The sequence below is a fragment of the Clarias gariepinus genome, chromosome 23, assembly GCF_024256425.1.
Source record: "Clarias gariepinus isolate MV-2021 ecotype Netherlands chromosome 23, CGAR_prim_01v2, whole genome shotgun sequence".
NCBI lineage: Eukaryota > Metazoa > Chordata > Actinopteri > Siluriformes > Clariidae > Clarias > Clarias gariepinus.
In genome coordinates this window covers 22813274-22832845 of record NC_071122.1, presented here as the reverse complement: position 1 = coordinate 22832845, position 19572 = coordinate 22813274, and the positions used below count along the sequence as shown (strand labels likewise).

The 19572-nt window shown below is 37.3% G+C and overlaps 2 protein-coding genes across 3 annotated transcripts in view; one reads left to right on the top strand and one right to left on the bottom strand.

Moving 5' to 3' along the window:
• Nucleotides 1–19075, top strand: part of tafa4b (TAFA chemokine like family member 4b) — a 64530-nt gene extending 45455 nt beyond the window's left edge. Inside the window, exons 5-6 of the mRNA XM_053483513.1 lie at nt 15023–15147; nt 18768–19075. Coding sequence (XP_053339488.1) covers nt 15023–15147; nt 18768–18779 — 137 coding nt within the window. The 3' untranslated portion in view covers nt 18780–19075. The remainder of the gene's footprint in view (nt 1–15022; nt 15148–18767) is intronic.
• On the bottom strand, nt 265–10455 carry LOC128510959 (histone-lysine N-methyltransferase set-1-like). Of its 2 annotated transcripts, none has more exons than XM_053483511.1 (9): nt 9764–10455; nt 8059–8169; nt 6142–6304; nt 5647–5839; nt 4699–4809; nt 3990–4100; nt 3536–3604; nt 418–480; nt 265–305 (listed from the first exon to the last, which is right to left on the bottom strand). In XM_053483511.1, exons 1-8 carry the CDS (start codon nt 9783–9785, stop codon nt 466–468), a joined length of 795 nt encoding a protein of 264 aa, XP_053339486.1. In that variant the 5' UTR covers nt 9786–10455; the 3' UTR covers nt 265–305; nt 418–465. The 2 variants fall into 2 exon arrangements, with proteins under 2 accessions (XP_053339486.1, XP_053339487.1); XM_053483512.1 differs by having other exon boundaries at nt 3536–3601.
• Nucleotides 19076–19572: the final 497 nt, after the last annotated feature.

The window sequence follows — 19572 nt, the reverse complement described above, 5'->3', positions numbered from 1 at the left end:
ATCATTAAGAAAGGAGTATAGCACTTGTATAAACCTGCCTAGAGCTGGCCAAAAATCTCTTTTCACTTTGATATTTAAGACTTTTCTTTTTTGCAAATTGTTGTCAAAAAGCCAAATTGTATTGACCATGATTTCATTTCTAAAGGCAATAAAAGGGTGAATATTTTTATAGGCATTGTAGCTAAGCAAATTTATTAATATAGTATGATCACCTTTAGCAGAAGACCTTTCAAGAGAATGCTTCATATTCACTGTGGTCACAACTTCAGTGTCTAATGGTGGTGCACACACATTTGCCTGTGTATCTGCAGACAAAATTAAGCCATAACTGTCATTTTTACTTGTTACAATTTTTTTTCTCCAACATTTTATGTGTAATAACATTATGCTTATTATCAATTTGGAAAAAAATTATACCTTCGTGTTCTTCACAGTTTTCACCCTCCTCGCTCATCACTTCATTATTTAACTCCATCTCCTCTGCAATAAAGAAATATGATAAATATGCATAATGTCAGTTCTTACACCATAGGCTATTTATGCTTAGTGTGGTTTATATTAAAGAAATATCCAAATGTACACCAAGACCAGTAGCTGAGATAATTAACAATAATAAAATAAATGAAATGTAGTTTATATACCATTTGGGTCAATAGTGATCTCATCCAAATTCTTGCCCTTAAATTGGCCAACTCTTCCTTGTTCTAGAGCCATAAGGACTTTGCTGACTTTTGCAAGCTGTAAAGTCTTTTCAGGAAGGCGATAGTATTCCCGATGAATTCGAATATCGTGTCCGAGAAAGTTTGCTAATTGATCCAAGTCTGTGTCTCTCAAGTTTAGAACTGTCGAAAGTGTCGCTGCTTGCTTCCGTAATTTTGTGGATGTAAGTGCACTTGGAAAATCCGCACCGCAATGCTTGGCAAAGTAGCGGATACAGTCCGAGCCTCTGTAATGGGACACTGCAGTTGGCCGGGCAAAAAGATAAACATTTTCTTTTAACACTCCACAAGCCTCCCTACTCTTTACAATCAACTCCAAAGCAGCCATCATTTTGGGTGTCAACAGAATGGGAACTGGACGTCCCCTTTTTCCTCTGATGACAATTCTTGAGAAGTGCCGGCATAGTTTTTTCTCAACCTCAGACAGTGCCCAATCTATATCAGCATGTGGTTTAGTGGTGTCCCTGGTCAAAAATGCAGATAAAGGCATGTTAGATACCTCACCCTCTCTGCGACGGTTGAACAGGATGATTTGAGTCAGAATGGTCTTGGCAAGTTCAGACCAGCATTTTGTTGAAGGCTCTAAAGATAACTGTTGAAAGTATTCATCTTGTGTTTTGTTGAGAAAGGCATGAAGCTTCTGTACATCTTTTGTAAAAGGCAACAGTGTAGGTGCATTCCACTTCTTTTCTTCCAAATTTCGTGCAGCTGTTGCAGAGATCAAATCACACCATCTTTCTTTATGCACGTCTTGAAAGTCAGTGACTTTCTGTGCCAAGTCAAGATCTTTGTTCATCAAAGCTTTTGCCTTTGTAAGCTTACTAATCTTCATTAGACTTATTCCAAGTTTTTTTGCAAGAGAAGGTGTTCTGTACATATTGGTTTTTTCATCATATCCACATACATGTCTGACAGCTTGAACCGTCTTCATATAGTTGTGTGGATCTATGAAATCTTCCATCTTTTTCAAAGATGCAACTTTGCTGCCACTGATCAGTAACTTTCCTAGTTCTCGCAACTTCTGTCGGACATATGCCTCATTCTTAGCAGATGATCCACCTTTGTTAAGCAAGTGTTCGCCCAACTGAATAATGCAGATGTCTTTTTTTACAGCGGCTGTTATTTCATCTGGATTCATATGGCTTATTGTCTTCCATAGTGATTTGCTTATGTCCGAAGGTACAGGTTGCATATATGTACAGAGGGCTTGGACATGGTTTTTTCCAGGCTTTGGAATGAAATGTGTAGGGCCTAATTTACAGCTTTTCATATGCCTCCAGAGAGCTCTCCGGTCAAACAGCCCTTGGCAATATGCACAATGCATAAAGTCACTGCCTTTTGTTTTTTTGGAGGGTTGTCTGATTGGAACTAGCTCCCCTTTGCCTGACTTTATCACAGCTGCATTATGTACAAAGTTGCCTCTGTGGCGCAAATCATCCAAAAGCATTTTTCTTTGTTTAGAACCCTTTGGAAAATTGCATGCACTAGCTACTGGTTTTTCAGCTGAATGCACATATTCCAAATGTCTTGCCATTTTGCAGAAAGATTTGAGACAAAATAGGCAGTAGTGCTTCTTGTTATATAATCTAGCACCATCACTTTTTTTTTTAACAGAGCTGACTATTACTTGTGCTGATTTCTGACAACTGCTGCTTGGTGCATCACTGTCTGAACTGTCTTCAGAATTTTCACTTAGCTCCATGGTCTCCTGACTGTTCTTTTCTATAATACTTTCTCCATGGGTGGTGCTATCGGGGACAGAACTGGTGGCTTGTACAGAAGCTGGGTCTGACTGATGCACTGGATATGGTATAATGGATGAACTACTCCCTGAACTACTCTCTTCATTTTCATCTTTGGAGTCTGGGACATATTCCTCTCCACTGTCTGAAGTACTATCAAAGAGCTCGTCTGAAGCCTCAGGAATTGAATCTTTCATCTAAAAATCAATAACAGTTTAATTAATTGTAAAATACTTTCAATACATGTTCCACTAAAGACTAACAATCTCAAAAATACTTTTTAAATGACCCTGCATAGTGCTGTACTGACAATCTCTGTGCCACTATTAATTTCTCTATACACCATATAGACAAAAGTATCGGGACACTTGACCATTACACCAGCAGCAACTTTAATGACATTGAATTCAAATCCATAAACCTTAATATGGAGTTGACCCCACTTTGCAGCTATAACAGCTTTCATTTGTCTTGGAGGGCTTTCCACAGGATGCTGGAGCGTTTCTGTCAGAATTTGTGCCCGTTCATTCTGTAAAACATTTATGAGGTCAGGCTCTGACGTTGGACAAAAGGGGCTGGCTCACAATCTCTGTTCCAGTCTATCTCAAAGGTGTTGGATGATATGCACACGGCTGCTGGTTTTCCGCCTCATGGCTGAGTTGCTGTTGACTCTAAACACTTCCATTTGCCAAAACCAGTACTTACAGTTGACCGTGGAATATCCAGCAGGGATGAAATGAAAGGTGGTACCCTATCACAGGACCATGCTTGAAGTCATGAAGTTTGAGACCCATTCTGTTTTACAAATGTGTATAAATGAAGATGACTGCATGGCTAGGTAACTAAATTTATACACCTGTGGCAATGGGTCTAACTGAAACACCTACACTTAAAAGGTGTATCCCAATACTTTTGTCTCAATACAATTGTATTTACAATTTGTTAGCAGGTAAAACATGTTTTAGAATTTAAAATGTCTTAGATTTATAATGTTCTGATATGCTGTGGAAACTTATAAAACAAGCCGTAGGAACATTCTATAGGTAATATAAATGTTAACCATAAAAAACTTACAATGATACTTTTGGTCCTCCGTAACCTTGGTATGCGCATATCTTGTTCAGAGTCTTCTGATAAAGACTGCTGAAACAAATGATCACAGAAAGCACACAATACTAAGAAAAGAGATACATTCAGTAATGCTGTAACACTACACCCACACAAAAAATACAATTTACTGTGTTACAATGTTGTATAAATTGTAATAACAAACACAGTTAAACTAAAATACATTTCTTTAAACAGACACTGAAATATAGATTAGAATTTTAGTGTGCATATTGCAAAACCTTGGAACAAATGAGATTTAGTTAGGCACACCCACAAAGTTTTGTATTTAACATTTAGTTATAGCAACAAGTTATATAACTTACAGTTAGTGCTCTATGATATGCTCATCAGGTGGTAAAGTAGATAAAGTGAAGACAGTGCTCTAATATACAGTGCTACTGGGATTGAAGAGGTTTACCTGCTCAGTTACAGATAATTCCATGGCAGTGTTTTCATCTCGCCCAGTTGCAGACTGCAAAGCATGCTGCTGCTTCTCATGCACATTGTGCTCAGTAGTGTCCTTCATAACCTGCATTTTTTTGGGACATGCAAAAAAAAATTAATCCAATCTAAAAAGCAGACTAAGCAAACAGAAAATAAAAACTGCAGTTAATTGCAACAAAAATATGTTACTTCACTATAGGAATGAAGTGCATGATTGCAGGGTTAGATACAGCAAATTCTAGAAGGTTATAAAGTAAATATGATGTGCTCAATAACACAAAGTTTTGTATTTAACATTTAGTTATAGCAACAAAAAAATTAGCTTAAACACATCTCAATAAATACAGACCTTCTGGGGACCTTTAACACAGATTAGGTTTAGGCGAATTGTGGGGACACTGTTCTAAATTAAAATCTCTCTCACACACATACATGACTAAAACCTACTTTGTGGGGACTCCGTATAGAAACTCTTAAACAAGATGATATTATAAAAAAGGCAGAGTTCTGACACTTCAAATATCACTAATGTAATGTCTGTCTACTCTATGTTCACTGTCATGCACACTGGAGATGTATATAACTTACAGTTAGTGCTCTATGATATGCTCATCAGGTGGTAAAGTAGATAAAGTAAAGACAGTGCTCTAATATACAGTGCTACTGGGATTGAAGAGGTTTACCTGCTCAGTTACAGATGAATCCATGGCAGTGTTTTCATCAAGCCCTGTTGTAGACTGCAAAGCATGCTGCTGCTTCTCATGCACATTGTGCTCAGTAGTGTCCTTCATAACCTGCATTTTTTTGGGACATGCAAAAAAAAAAATTATCCAATCTAAAAAGCAGACTAAGCAAACAGAAAATAAAAACTGCAGTTAATTGCAACAAAAATATGTTACTTCACTATAGGAATGAAGTGCATGATTGCAGGGTTAGATACAGCAAATTCTAGAAGGTTATGAAGTAAATATGATGTGCTCAATAACACAAAGTTTTGTATTTAACATTTAGTTATAGCAACAAAAAAATTAGCTTAAACACATCTCAATAAATACATACCTTCTGGGGACCTTTAACACAGATTAGGTTTAGGCGAATTGTGGGGACACTGTTCTAAATAAAAATCTATGTTCACCTTTCACAAACTCTCTCTCACACACATACACGACTAAAACCTACTTTGTGGGGACTCCGTATAGAAACTCTTAAACAAGATGATATTATAAAAAAGGCAGAGTTCTGACACTTCAAATATCACTAATGTACTGTCTATCTACTCTATGTTCACTGTCATGCACACTGGAGATGTATATAACTTACAGTTAGTGCTCTATGATGTGCTCATCAGGTGGTAAAGTAAAGTGCTCTAATGTATTTAACATTTATTTATAGCAGTAAAAAAGCTTAAACTCATCCCAGGAGTTACTATTACCTGCAATTTTTAGTACAATAAATGTATAAATGTTTTCTCAAAATTGTGTATAACTAAAATGAACTGCCTGATAAGTGACAATGTTCAGGAATTAAAATATTACTAAACATATTCATAAAGTCTTACATCTGTTAGCAGTTTAAATAACTAAATTGGACAATAAACAACAAAGCTGAACAGAGTCAGATACCTTGCATACCTTTGTACGCCAAGGCCAGTCTGTTCCTCCATAATCGTAAGTAATTTCATCTCCTTCTTTGATGTCTGTTACAGCAAACAGGCAAAGATGGGGTTTTCCATCCACTTCAATCTTCTTCATATTGCAATTTGGATGTTTGTCGTCATCATTAACCAGCCTACCAAAAGATCCATCTTCTTTTGCAGCATCAATGCTTAACACACACCGAAAAAAGGCAAAGCATGACAGAATATTCAGATCTAACTGTCAGGTGTAAATGTTTAACTGGACAGATGTAAAAGTAATATATAACTATAATTTATCATTTAAAAAGATTGTTAAAATTAACTTATGCTTTATTAGTGTTATGTAAGGTTTACTAGGGATTTAAGGTTATTTTCAGAAATAAAACATACCATTCATTGAACAATTTACTAATAATATTTATAATTATATTTTAATCATTTAATTCTGTGTAATTTAGATGATGTGCAGATATGAAGTAAATAATCTTACCACCATGTTTTTCCTTTCCATTTAAAGTCAAACATAAACACAGCACATTTATCATGGTAGATTCTTCTTCTTCTTTGAGATTCATTGAAATCAATCATTTCTCCTCTGTACTCAGCCACAAAATCGCCTCTAGAAAATGATGCTAGTGCAAAGACACCACGGCCTGTCAAAAAAACAAAAGAATACATTGTATTAAACCAATTAGGCATTAAATTCAGTTTGGTGATGTAGAGAACAGACGTATATTTAAGCTGCCCCCGCACCTTTCATGTAATATTGTGCACAATTTACCAGTTTACCTCCTCTTGTTCGTACAAGCAAAGTTCTGAAACTAGTTTGGTCCTATCCTAACTAGTATAACATGTCGAGAAAGCTGCGGCAAGGGTAAGGGGTAGCCACTTCATCTCAACCAGCCTCGGGGACCGCAATGGTGGATGTTATGACTCATTTTGCGCAAGAGTTGCACAAACACAAAGAAAGTTTACTGGCAGAGCTGAGAGCTGCCTATACATACGAAGTTGGGTGTTCTCAGCTCCTTATTAGATTTGCACAGTCGGCAGACAACAACCATGGAGACCGAACTTGCCACCGAGAAGAAATAACCGAGCTGACTACGAGATTCCAGCAACTCGAGAAAACTAACAATGCGCTGCTATCAAAGTGGAAGACCTCGGAAATCGATCCAGGCGACAGGATCTAAGGATAGTGGGCTTACCTGATGGAGGCGAAGACAGTTCACCTTTGAAATATGTTTCCCAATTCCTCCAAGACATGGTCGAACCTTCCCTAGGCCGCTGGGAGCGCAATGGGTACCAGTGCCAAAGCCCAGTCGAGGAAAACCCCACAAGGCATTATCGTTAGATTCCACCACTAAGGAATGAGGAGTGGGTGCTTCGCTGGGGTAGGTCACCAAAAGGATGGCATAACTTTCGGTCGTGACCCTTTAATTCAAGGGCTAAGGGAACTGCCATACTGATATCTAAAAAGCTTCAGTTGTTCCAGAGAAACTAATCTCTTATGGTCAGCAGTGCTATATTGTTGTATCAGTTAAGCATTTTTACATACCAGTCATTGTGGCCTGTGTTTATGCCCCTAACATTAATAATGATAAGTTTATGTCTGTGCTTATACACCAACCAGGCATAACATTCTAACATTCTGAGCACTGAACATTTATTCCTCAAAGTTGATGTGTTAGAAGGAAGAAAAATGGGCAAGCGTAAGGATTTGAGCGAGTTTGACGAGGGCCAAATTGTATAGAGAAATTCTATACTAACTGGCAGCTCTTTCTTTCTTATATCAATGACTCGACGACTTAGGGCAGGATAAACCCACCCTCTGCTGACAATGTTTGTATTTCTGTTTATCGCTTTCTATCTTTTTTTCTAAACAGCCGCATGTAGCAATTTCATTTGGTATAACAAATACCATGCTCGTGCGGACTTTATTTGTGTATTTCATTTACTTTATTATTTATTTTACTTTCTTAATCTACTCACTTTTCTTATTTTTTTTTTCAAGACATAGACCATTTTGAGTAAGAGGGCTGGAGGGGGTTAGTCCCAATTTTGTTGAGTTTCACTTGTGTGTGTGTGTGTGTGTGTATATATATATATATATATATATATATATATATTTTTTTTTTTATCACAATTATATGTTTATACAAATTAAATTGTAACTGTTGTTCTGTGAAACAAATAAAAAATAAAAAATATAATAATAATAATAATAATAATAATAATAATGCATTCTAAATCCACAATAGCATCATTCTAATACTCACTGCCCTCCAATCTGTGTTCAATAACAATTTCTATACAAAAATATGTCTGTGCAAGTCAAGAAAACTCTGGACAAATATAAAATTAGTCAGATTGTAATCCATCATAATGAACAGAAACTGATTGAGCTCACCTTTCTCTGGACTGATGTATTTCACATCAAGCTTTGATGTCTTATCACTCTTTGTAGTTGCATAATGCACAGCATCAGCACGGGGACTGATCCTTCGTGGCATTTTTAACTCTACAGAAAATGTAAACACAGTAAAGTTATATGATTTTTTGTGCCTAGTGATGTTCAGGTCTGAATATATAATATAAAATTTTAATTTATATTAATATGTCCTGCGTCTTGTATGTTTCCCTAATGCAAGTTAGTGCAATTTTAATCTGCAAAATTATTCTGCGCTGTCAAATGACTTGTGACTTTAGAAGAAAGTAAAATAATTGTACATTTTTCCATAACCTATCGGCCCAAAAGAGACCTAAACGAGCCTTAGGAATCCTCCTAATTGTGGCCTCGATTAAAAAAAAAAAAAAGTAAGAAAGAAATTAATAATTACCTTAATTATGACCTTAATAATTACCTGTCCACGATTTCAGAGGTTATAAAATACACCCGTCAGCCAACTGAATACCCTGACTTAGTTTTAATAACTTTTTGGACTTTCTAGTTTGCTAGACAGGTTGTCATATATATATACTGACTAGATGTCGCCTTGGGCCTCTAAGCATACGTCAACATCGCCGCCATCTTGGGTCGGGGATCTGAAGGAAGCGCCAAAGTTAACTGTGTAAGGTAGTGTTGTTTTGTTTGTTGTAGTGTTTGTTTTTGTGTTACATAACAAACATACATAACTGGGTCATTGTATTACAGGCTTGCTGATGTACAAAATAAACCAGTACAATTCAAATGTTTTAATTACCATGTATTTTTAAGTATGGATATCACACCATTGTAGTCATGTTGTGTGCAGTAGACTAGGCTAAGGTCAGTAACAATAGTTAATTTTAAGTTCACTGAAGTGGAAGAATAATAAACTTACACCTAGTTTTGAAGTAGATTAATATCAAAAGCTTCAATTTTCTCTAGACTCGATCATAAATACATGTCTGTAAGCTGGAACAAACCAAAAAACTAAAAGAAATCATTTGAGATTTGGACGATTTATGATGATTTAATTTCTGCCTAGATGCAGATGTTGGGTTCCCCATCCTAACATTCTCAGGTCTGTTGGTCAGGAAGTCCAGAATTGTTTTTTTCCCCCTTTGTTTAACTCATGCCTTTATTAATTTAAATTTTGCCTTTATTATTTATTTATCTATTTATATTTTATATTATTCATGTTTTTTTTTCATATCACTATCAGCATCCTTGTAATTGTTTTGTGCATTGTAGAACAAATTAGTTATGTAGGTGTGTCTAAGTATTGTATTGTATATGATATATCACATATTTATGATAGAACATAGATTAATTAATTATTTTACTTATATCAAATAAGTAAAATAATTAATTAATCTATGTCCCATCATAAATATATGTCTGACATTTATAATAAACCAAACGGCTTGAAAATCGGTTGAAAATTAACCAAATAAAGGTGATTTTAATGGTTGTTAGTTCTCTGCCAGTGTTAACTAATGCAGAGTGGACGCAGCTTCCCCCGACACAAGATGGCGGCCGCGATGACGCATCGTTCCTATTACAAGCAACGTCACAGGCTGGCATAGCAGCCGCGTTTACATTTCAGTTAGTTATAAAATCCCTAAAACACAAAAAAACTATTACAAGCGTAACATGTTGCCCATAGATATATATATTAAAAAAAACATACCTGTTGTGGTATTTAGGTGCATTTCCTCGTCTCAGCGCTCATTAGACCGATAGCCTTTGGCTTCCACCTTTTAGCAGGATAAGCAATGGAGATGGGTATTGTAGTTCTTTTTCTCTTCCTGTGTAGCGTGTACGGACCAATAGCGCAGTAAAAAAAACTACAATCTAGTATTCTCGGCCTCAGGCACTTCATTCACCGTTTTAAGATTTTTAAAAAGCATAACCACACTCCGCAAATTTATGGATTATTATTAAGTACATAAATTACATTAAAAATATACGTTTTATTTTTTTCTGTTTGTTATTACTGTATAGATTTTGCTAATAATTTAATTGTTATCTAAAAATTTTTGGCCATAAACTTTTTGCATATCTACATAATCTGTTTATTTGAACATATTCTATAAAAATTCTAAACTATTAAATTATATGCAATTAACAATGCTTATGCCTAATTAAACAAAATTAAATACATATAGTCTTACCTCTTCGATTTAACACTACTTAAACCTCTAATGCCAGTAAAGCTACTGCGCATGTGCACATTACCCACAATTACCCACAATTCTAGTGGGCAGTCACGTAAGTAGGCAGTACCATGATTTGCATACTTTTGCATACTAAACTGTGTGAGTAGCCCCGCCCAAAAAATCTCCGTTCCAGACTAAAGGGGGAGACACAGAGCAAATCGTTCACACACACAGATATTAAAAAACGCTCGTTATAGGGACTAAGCTAAAACTTCGTCAGCAACCTATTTAAAGACTCCCTAACATGTTTATATTCTCACCCCTGTGGGGACCAGGGTTTTGGTCCCCATAAGGTTTCTTGTCCCCATGACGTTGGTGTGTAAACAGCATGGTGTCCCCACAATGTGATAATTACTAACACACACACACAAACACACACACACACAAACTTTGTTTGACTTGTGTTAACCTCTTAAATAAATAGATAAATACCGGGACCTTTAAATCCACATCACACTTTAATTAGAGATTTAGACACATAACCCCTCCCTCCCCCCAAAAAACAGCACTTGTATAAACCTGTTAATTAGAGATCAGATGCTTGAAAATAAGTGAAAATGTTTGCCCAGTGAATCTGTCGGCGTTTCTTCCTTTCGCACACAGACGGAACGATTTCAGGCTGCAGATTGTAAATCTTTACCGATTACAGCATTCCTGCAGCAAAATATTTTTAAACTCGCTAATAAGTGAGAATTACAGTATGTGAAAATTAGTGCCACTTAATTAACCGGCAATTATCGCCGACCGCGTTTCACTTCTCACTCGTCCGAGTACGATGTCACATCGAAACGTGATGATTAGCAGATCGATGTGGAAGACGCTCCACTTCCTGTCTGAGTCCCAACTCTCTCACTCTCACTAGTTATCTCTGCTTTCTTTTCTAGTGGTTATCTTTTATTATCGTTTTTTTTCCCTTTTCTTTTCTTTTTTACCGTCCAAAATCTGACTTGCAGTTTCTCCGGCCGCCACATGATGTCAGACACAATACAGCCATGAATGGAAACGCAAAAGAAACAAAAACATTGTTTCATTCTTTATGACACTCTGCTTTTCCACCTCTCACCTGGAGAGCTGAGCTCTTCTTCTTTCCTCGCTCCATCCATCCATCCATCCATCCATCCATCCATCCATCCGTCCGTCGGGATTACAGCAGCACACAGGGAGCTTAATGAGCGACGATCTAATTATAAGCAGCCTCATGAGCTGGCTGGACACACACACACACACACACACACACACACACACACACACACACACATATACAGAGAGAGGGATGTAAGGAATGAAAAAACAGTGACAGTGAGAGAAGATGAGTGAAAAGATTCTTCTCTTTGAATGTCTTCTTCTTCTGTTCCTCCGATCCTCCATTCCTCCCATATTCTATTTTCTTCTGTTTTCTCTTATTTTTAGTACCTTTCTCTTTCTTTTTATTTGCCTTCTCTCTTTTTTTGTTTTTCCTCCTTCCTTATCTGTATTTCTTCGTTTTTGGATTCTTTGCTCTCCTCTTATCTCTGCTGTTCTTCTTTTTCGTCATCTGTCTTCTTTTCCTTTTTTTCCCCTTTCTCTTCTCTTTCCTTTTTCCCCTTTTTCCCCTTCTCCCCCTTTCCCCTTCTCTTCTTTTCTACAACTCATCTCTTTTCTTCTCTCCTCTTCTCCTCCCATTCTGTTCTTTTTTCTCCTTTTCTCACCTCTCCTCCTATACTCTTTCTGCTCTTCTCTTTTTTTTTCTTTTACTCCTCATCTCTTCTATTCATTCCACTCATTTTTCGTCTCCTCTCGTCTCACCCTTCTCTCTATCTTCTCCTCCTCTTTCTTCTTCTTCTTCCCCTCTTTTTCTACTCTCCTGTTCTCCTTCCTTCCTCTTCTTCTTCTCTCACACACTCTCCCATTAACACACTTATACACATGCATGCACACATTAAATTAAGGATAATTACAGTCATTGATCTCTAGAGCCACTTAACAGCTATTGCATCAGTACACACACACACACACATACACACACACACTCACACACAGAGGAAATAAATTACGACATAAGTTTGTGGCTAAAAAAACCTGGCTAGTGGTTTTATTCACAGTATATAGTTGCTGTTTAAAGTTTGCTAGCATGCTAGTACCTTTAGCTCGTGTTTCAATAACATAACAGCTAGCATAATTTTAGCTAGCTTTCTAATGAAAGAGGTAGTGATTTTTTAAATTATGAAATGTAACTGTTAGCTAGTTTAAGCTTCGTTAGCATGTGCACTCCATTAAATAAAAAAGAAAGTGTCAGGGTCTTGATCATCATCGTGTGTGTGTGTGTGTGTGTGAAAGAAAGCAGGTGACATTGCTAAACTATTTGTTGTTGTCTCGTGTCGGAACATATTCGAAAAATTAGCATACGTTGTGAAATGTGCGGCAGGTGAGACACATTAGACAGGATGTGAGGACGTTTTAGTGATTCACCTCTAAAACACAGAGGCAGAACAGCTGTCCAGATGCTTTACTCACTCAGTGTATATTGGATTATGGAAATAAAAACAGGCTCGTTTGCTCATAATAAAAACCTGGTGTATTCGGGTAGATCGTGACCGTCTGAATAAACAGCGATGAATGAATATATATCAGTATTATTAAGCTTTTCACTTTCCAGAAATTAAATTGTAGCAGCAAAACCGTTTACCTTTTAAAGAGCTTTTTTCCCCCACTTTTCTTTATCTTGGCTGATATTCAAATTTTATGGCCAATTAAAACAAATCTCCAACAAGCAAAATTTGAAGTCGCCTGATCGCTCTTAAAGGAACCATTCCATCAAATCATAGCTAGATCATCGATTCGATTTTTAATCGTTGCGATTTTTCTATTCGATTTGATCGAAGGAAGGTTACTGTCTGCTTTGTCTTATGCAGTAATATTTTTAAAGTATCGAGAAGAACTTAATAAATACGTACATAATGTGTGACTTGCGTTGCACGTGCGTACGAAAAAGATAAGATTTCTTTACCTGATAATTATCTGCTCCACACTCCAGACCAGTAGGTGGTGGTATTGCCCCAAGCCCCCATAAACACAAAAATGAATTGAAGTGATATTCTTGCAACAATACGAGTATCTTCAGAAGATTTAAGCAGTTTGTATTTTTCTGCAAAAGCTATGTGGTATGTTTTTAAGGAATTCATCCATTTTAGAGCATTTAATGCTTGTTCAAAGTTGACCTAAATAATTGAAAACGTCTGAATCGATTCTGAATCGAAAACTGACCAAGAAGAAAAGATCGATTTACTCTCACACAGCTCTGCTAACAACCTTAATGGTTTGTTTAATCAAGGAAACATGTCGTCATGCATTCCTTCTTTAAAATAAAACACGTCTACTTCTGCCAAGAGGTTACAGCTGGATTGTGGTTGGATCTTCCTGCACCACAGTGATCCCAAACACATCCAAAATGCGTCAATAAGCATAGAATCAAGCTTTTGAGCCAGTATTTGTTTCAGTCCATTAAACTAAACCCTTACCACTGTGTCCCCTCTACTCGTCTGTTTGAGCTGGACAGGCCTGAGATCTTTTTTCCAAGTAAATATATGAACATACATGGTGTTTTTTTTTTTTTACTTCTTTGCTGTTATCATAAATAAATGCTTCCCATAAAGTTCATTCCATAGGGATGATACATGAGGTTACTTACTTGAAAATGTCACAAGGAGTTGTCCTTTCCCAAAGCAAAGGACAAAGAACATTTGTTTGTTCTTAACAAGCGTGAGCCTAAAAACCCCGTCCCGCTCTCTTTATACATCTAAATTTACATGTAAAAGTGTCCTCATAGAAGAAGGTCTGTGATTTATCACACATGAGTGCAAACTTGTTCCGATTGAGATAAACTTGTTTTAACTTTAATGCAGTATATATTTTTGTGTGCATGTGGAAATATTCAAGGAGCATACGATTGAATTTACAGTTGATGTCAGAAGTTTACATACAAATACCGTACATTTGAAAGTTTTTCACAATTCCTGACGTTTAATCTTAGTTACCGTATCCTAAACCTAAAGGTCTTAGGTCAGGATCACTACTTTACTTTAAAAATATGAAATAAAATGAAAAGTATAATACTACAGAGAAAGATTTATTTCAGCTTTTATTTCTTTCATTTCATTCCCAGTGGGTCAGTAGTTTACACACACTTAGATACCATTTGGTAATATTGCCTTAAATTTTTGGAATTTTAGCCCATTCCTCATGATTGAACTGGTGTAATTGAGTCAGGTTTGTAGGCCTCCTTGCTCACACACACTTTTTTAGTTGGATTGAGGTCAGGGCCACTAAACCATCTTGACCTCAATTTTGTCACAACCTTGCAAGTATGCTCGTGGTAAGTGTCCATTTGAAAGACATGATGCTGCCACCCCCATTCTTCACAATTCGGAGGATGTTCTTCGGGATGCAATCCTCGTCCTTTTTCCCCCAAGATATAACAATGGTCATTACATTTATATAATCAGTTACATTTTTATTACATCTATGTCCTAAATGACTTGGCCAAACTATAGTTTGTTAACATGTAATCTGTGGAGTGGTTACATTTTTGTTTCTAATGACTCCGACATAAGTGTATGCATACAGTTCAATGACTTGAACTGTATGTAGGTTTTAGGATGATTTCCAGTCAGAATACATTTTCATAATTTTTTTTCCTTCTCCCTCTGCCTGTCTTTATTTGCGTGTCTGACTCTTTCTTTGTCCTCCCTCAGCGTCCATCGTCCTGCAGAAATGGTGGTGTCAGATGCACCCGTGTCTGGATGGAGAGGAGTGTAAGGTTCTGCCCGACCTCACGGGATGGTCCTGCAGCACGGGCAACAAAGTCAAAACCACCAAGGTAACGATACATGGTGTGATTAACTTGGCTACAAGAGCCAGATGCAGATGGTGTTAGTGCGGGACATTTCTGAAAAAATCTTTGGATAACTCGTAAGTGATAACTTAATAAGTGTTGATACCTAATGAGCAAAAATGGGTGATGGAATAATGAAGCAATCATGTTGAAAGGTTTATGCAAATAAAAGCAGTGAAAAGCAGTGCTAGAGGCCTGAGAGATAAAACGTACTCGATTTCACAGTTTTCGGAGGTCATCACAAAATAGAGACAACAGGAAACAAAGCTTCAGGTGGCGTCAAAAACAAAAGGGAAATAAAGCAAGAAATTTCCACACATGTCAAAACAAACAGACGCTCAGCTCGCATTCTCGAAACGCGGCGCGTGCGGACAGATTGCCGCGAGCCGAGGGTCCCGTTTCGAGCCTTTGAAATCTGGCGACCTGCGAAAGGCGGTTTGTGCTCGGGGACGACGGCAGCAGCTCAGCACAGGTGCTGTTTTCCTCACAGGTGACATACAAAAAGAAAAACAGTTGTGGAGAGCACACAGACGACGTGAGAGTAATTGCTCGGAGAGACGGAATAACGGCGCAACATCTGTCACAGTCATTAGAATGTGTTACAGCTACAGGTTCCGCCGAGCCTTTCAAATCAAGAGGCCTAATTAAATCGGCGAGGCCGACGGATGGCGGGTTTACAGGCGTCCGATTGAATTTATGACCCCAGACATCTGCCTTCTGATTGGCTGTACCAGGCTGAGAGTTATTTTTCCCGCCTCCTGATGTGTAACAAGCCAGTTATATGTGGCGAGGCGTGAATGAGGGGGAGATTCTTGCTTCGCTGCTTCACCGAGCTTTAAATGTGTGTCTGATCTCTGTGGAACAAGGCTTCAGTGTAGATGTTACCAGATGTTAGCCAGATGTTACTACGCGCCACCTTTATGCTTATATATATGGTATTATGTTGGTGGGTTTTCTTATCTTATTCATTTTATATTATCTTAGCTAATCTGTGGCATCAATTATATAATAAGTATATTGCTAATGAATTTATTAGAGGTCAGATCAAGTGTCATTGCAACTATATACAGTCCGGTACTCAGTGAAACGAAACAGGACCAGGACCAAGGAGCTATATATAACAAATTATTACTATAAATTAATTTATAAAACTAGTTAAAAACTATACAGAAAACTAAAAGACATCAATGAGTGCACTTGTGCAAATAGTAAAAAAATATGACGCAATGCAGTACACTGTGACAATATAATGCCGACTGGTACACAAAGCTGATTTGAGGTAGTGCTACAGTAATTGGTAGCTAAATTGGTTATAAATTGTCCATAAGATTTTATGTTGTAGTAGCAGCAAAGAAAAAAGTACTTATAGCAGCCATAAAAACTTGTGCAAAAAAAACCAAAACCATTGTGTTGGTTGGTGTCCTAAATTGCTAGGTGGTGTTCATTTAAATGAGTGTGTGTGTGTGTGTGTGTGTTTATCAGTCCACTCTCACTGTTTTGGGGAGTCAGGTGGCTTGTGAAAGATTAATGAAATACTTGTGTGGTGTGATGATGCAGTTTAAAGCATTATGAAGAGTTTTATTCATCTTATACCATATAATAATAAAAACAGCAAATTGTATGTTTTATCATTAAATCATTACATTTAATGTTTGCAAAACAAGCTCATGTTCTCATTTACTTTTTAAAAGTTATAAATACTCGTTCCATCACCAGTTTCTGTCTTTTTTTCTTCTTGACATTAATAAGACAAAAAAGAAAAAATCATTTCACAGCTTCTCATGTTATAAATAAACTGTGAACTGAAGATTAATGTGAGCTCCTCTGGCCTAAAAGAGCTAAAAGAGGAGACTCCTTCCATAAGTGTTACATAAACAACTACTGTATGTTTTATGAACTATAAACCTTAACTAAAATAAAGCGCAACTATAGAAACTGCATTGTGTATTATCATACAAAAAAGCTTGATACTGAGAGATCTCAAATCGTAAACGTATTTAAGAAATGTTAAACTCGTACAAAGAAGTGATACTGAAGACTCACTTTATATGGAGCAGTTATGGAACATACAAGTCTGTCTCTCTGTATGTGCTGTGACTATAGTAACAATAACTTGGAGACCAGATGCATTAATATAAGCCATCTGTCAGAGCTGCTGTTAGGAAACTCTTCTGACTAATCAGAATGAAGAATTCAGACACGCTGTGGTGTAAATAATGGCAGTGTGCATGTAAGTTTAATTATACCTTGATGGACAGGAGGGGACTGAGGGGCTGGATAAAAAAAAAATAATCAAAATTAGGATGAGGTGTATATTTTATTTAAATGAAATAAATTAAATGATGTGGATCAGGGGTGTCGAATGTGGATCAGGGGTGTCGAACAGGATCCAGAAGGAGCCATGTGGGTGCAGGCTTTCATTCCAACCAAGCAGAAGCCACTCTTTTATTAATTAGTCGTTCTTGGCTTTCAATAGTCATTTATGTGTAGCTTCTGCTTGGTTGGAATGAAAGCCTGCACACACGTGATTCTTTCTGGATCCTGTTTGACACCTCTAACGTAGATTGAATGAAAGAAAGAGGAGCAAATGTTTTACTGTCACAAGCTACAAAAACGCCTAAAGATACAATTTAAAAAAATTTTTGTTTATGCAGCGACCTCATTTCCCCTCCCGTCTGTTACAAACACATTACATTTAGGCATTTGGCAGACGCTCTTATGCAGAGCGACTTACATTTTTATCTCACTACACATCTGAGCAGTTGAGGGTTAAGGGCCTTGCTCAAGGGCCCAACGGTGGCAACTTGGTGGTTGTGGGGTTTGAACCTGGGATCTTCCGAACCGTAGTCCAATGCCTTAACCACTGAGCTACCGCTGACCCACACTGAAACAGGGAGTATTCAGCATTACCAGTATACTAATCACTGGCCTGATCATCTGCATCATCTGATCATCTGTTTCTCACTGGTTCATGCCATAAGTTAGATGCCTTTTTAATGCTGGAATGATTCATAGGTCACTGTGGGGCCTAAAACTGCTCAGATACAGGGCCTGGACTGAAAATGAAGGCCAAAAAAAGTCCTTTAGGAAGACTGGAGAACCATTCCTCAAGACTACATTGTATTAAAAATACAAGAAAGTCTTGCACTATGGACGAATAAATTTTTTCATATATTGAACAAATGAGGGGGGCTCAAGACTTTACAGTACAATAATATATTCTCCCTCTCTCTCTCTCTCTCTCTCTCTCTCTATATATATATATATATATATATATATATATATATATAAAACTGTAAAAGAGTACACACACACACACATAGAAATGCACTTTGTCTTCTCCTCGAGTCCTTTCTTTCCTAATTTAAATGCAGCAGGTCCTGTAATCGTGCTCTAATGTCCCGGTTCTTCCGCCTCGGGCTCCTCACCACACTCTCCACACTTATTACTGTGCGAGAGAAAGAAAGAGAGAGAGAGAGAGAGACATCGTTTATCCCTCGACCCAGAACTGCGAACAACTTCCATTTCAGAAAAATAAAAATCTCAAAAAAAAAAAAAAAACCCTCTCACGTATCGTGCTCATTATTTTCTCTTTTTCTTTTTAGGTCACGCGATAGCGAGAACACGGCTGCCCCCCTCGGCTCCAGGAGACCTAAGACTCTTTAACGCTGGTTTCTATTCTGGGAAAAGTAGCCCAAATACACTGGATATCACCCAGAATGGGAATTTAGCACGCAGTGGATGGATACGGACAGATGGATGGATGGTTGAATTGGATATACAGTACCATATTCAAAACGAAAAGACAGAATGATGGAGCAAATCTATTTATACGAAGAAGAACATAAATCTATATAAATATACAGTGGCGCAGGATGTAGGCGGAGACTTCCATTAACTGAACTCTTGAACTCTTTACGGAACATTGCAGAGTTTTTTTTTTCTTTTTTCGAGAGACTATACAATATGGATGATGAAATCGTGTGCGTGTGTGTGCGTGTGTGTGCGTGTAAATGCATATAGCTGTGAGTCTGTATGTGCAGACATGCACTTGGGTGTGCATATATTGTATATGTGCATGTGTGTGTGTGTGTGTTTGTGAGCAAGTCAAGAAAATCTCCAAGGTTCACAGGTCATGTCCGTGCGAGACCACGGCGAGCACGTCAGTCACTTCAGACTTCAGATTAGAGTTGCTAAATAGAATTATAACAATGTAAGATATTAGCGCTTGTTAGAAATCATTTTTGAGAATCGCTTTTGTTTTGTTTTTTTGTCCAGATCTTGTTTTCTTATCTTCTTGTCACACGAGGTCCTGAGGGAAACATCACAGTTGGTTGGATGCTAATAGAAAACATGCAAACAAAACAAAAAAACCCCATAGAATTCTGTGATGGGTAAATGATATTCATG

Excerpts from the sequence above, each read along its gene's own strand:
- LOC128510959 (XM_053483511.1), bottom strand. The coding sequence starts at position 9,785 with ATGCACCTAAATACCACAACAG. Across the intron at positions 8,170-9,763 it reads GCACCTAAATACCACAACAG|AGTTAAAAATGCCACGAAGG; the intron begins GTATGTTTTTTT and ends CATTTTCTGTAG. Across the intron at positions 4,101-4,698 it reads ATTCATCTGTAACTGAGCAG|GTTATGAAGGACACTACTGA; the intron begins GTAAACCTCTTC and ends AAAAAAATGCAG.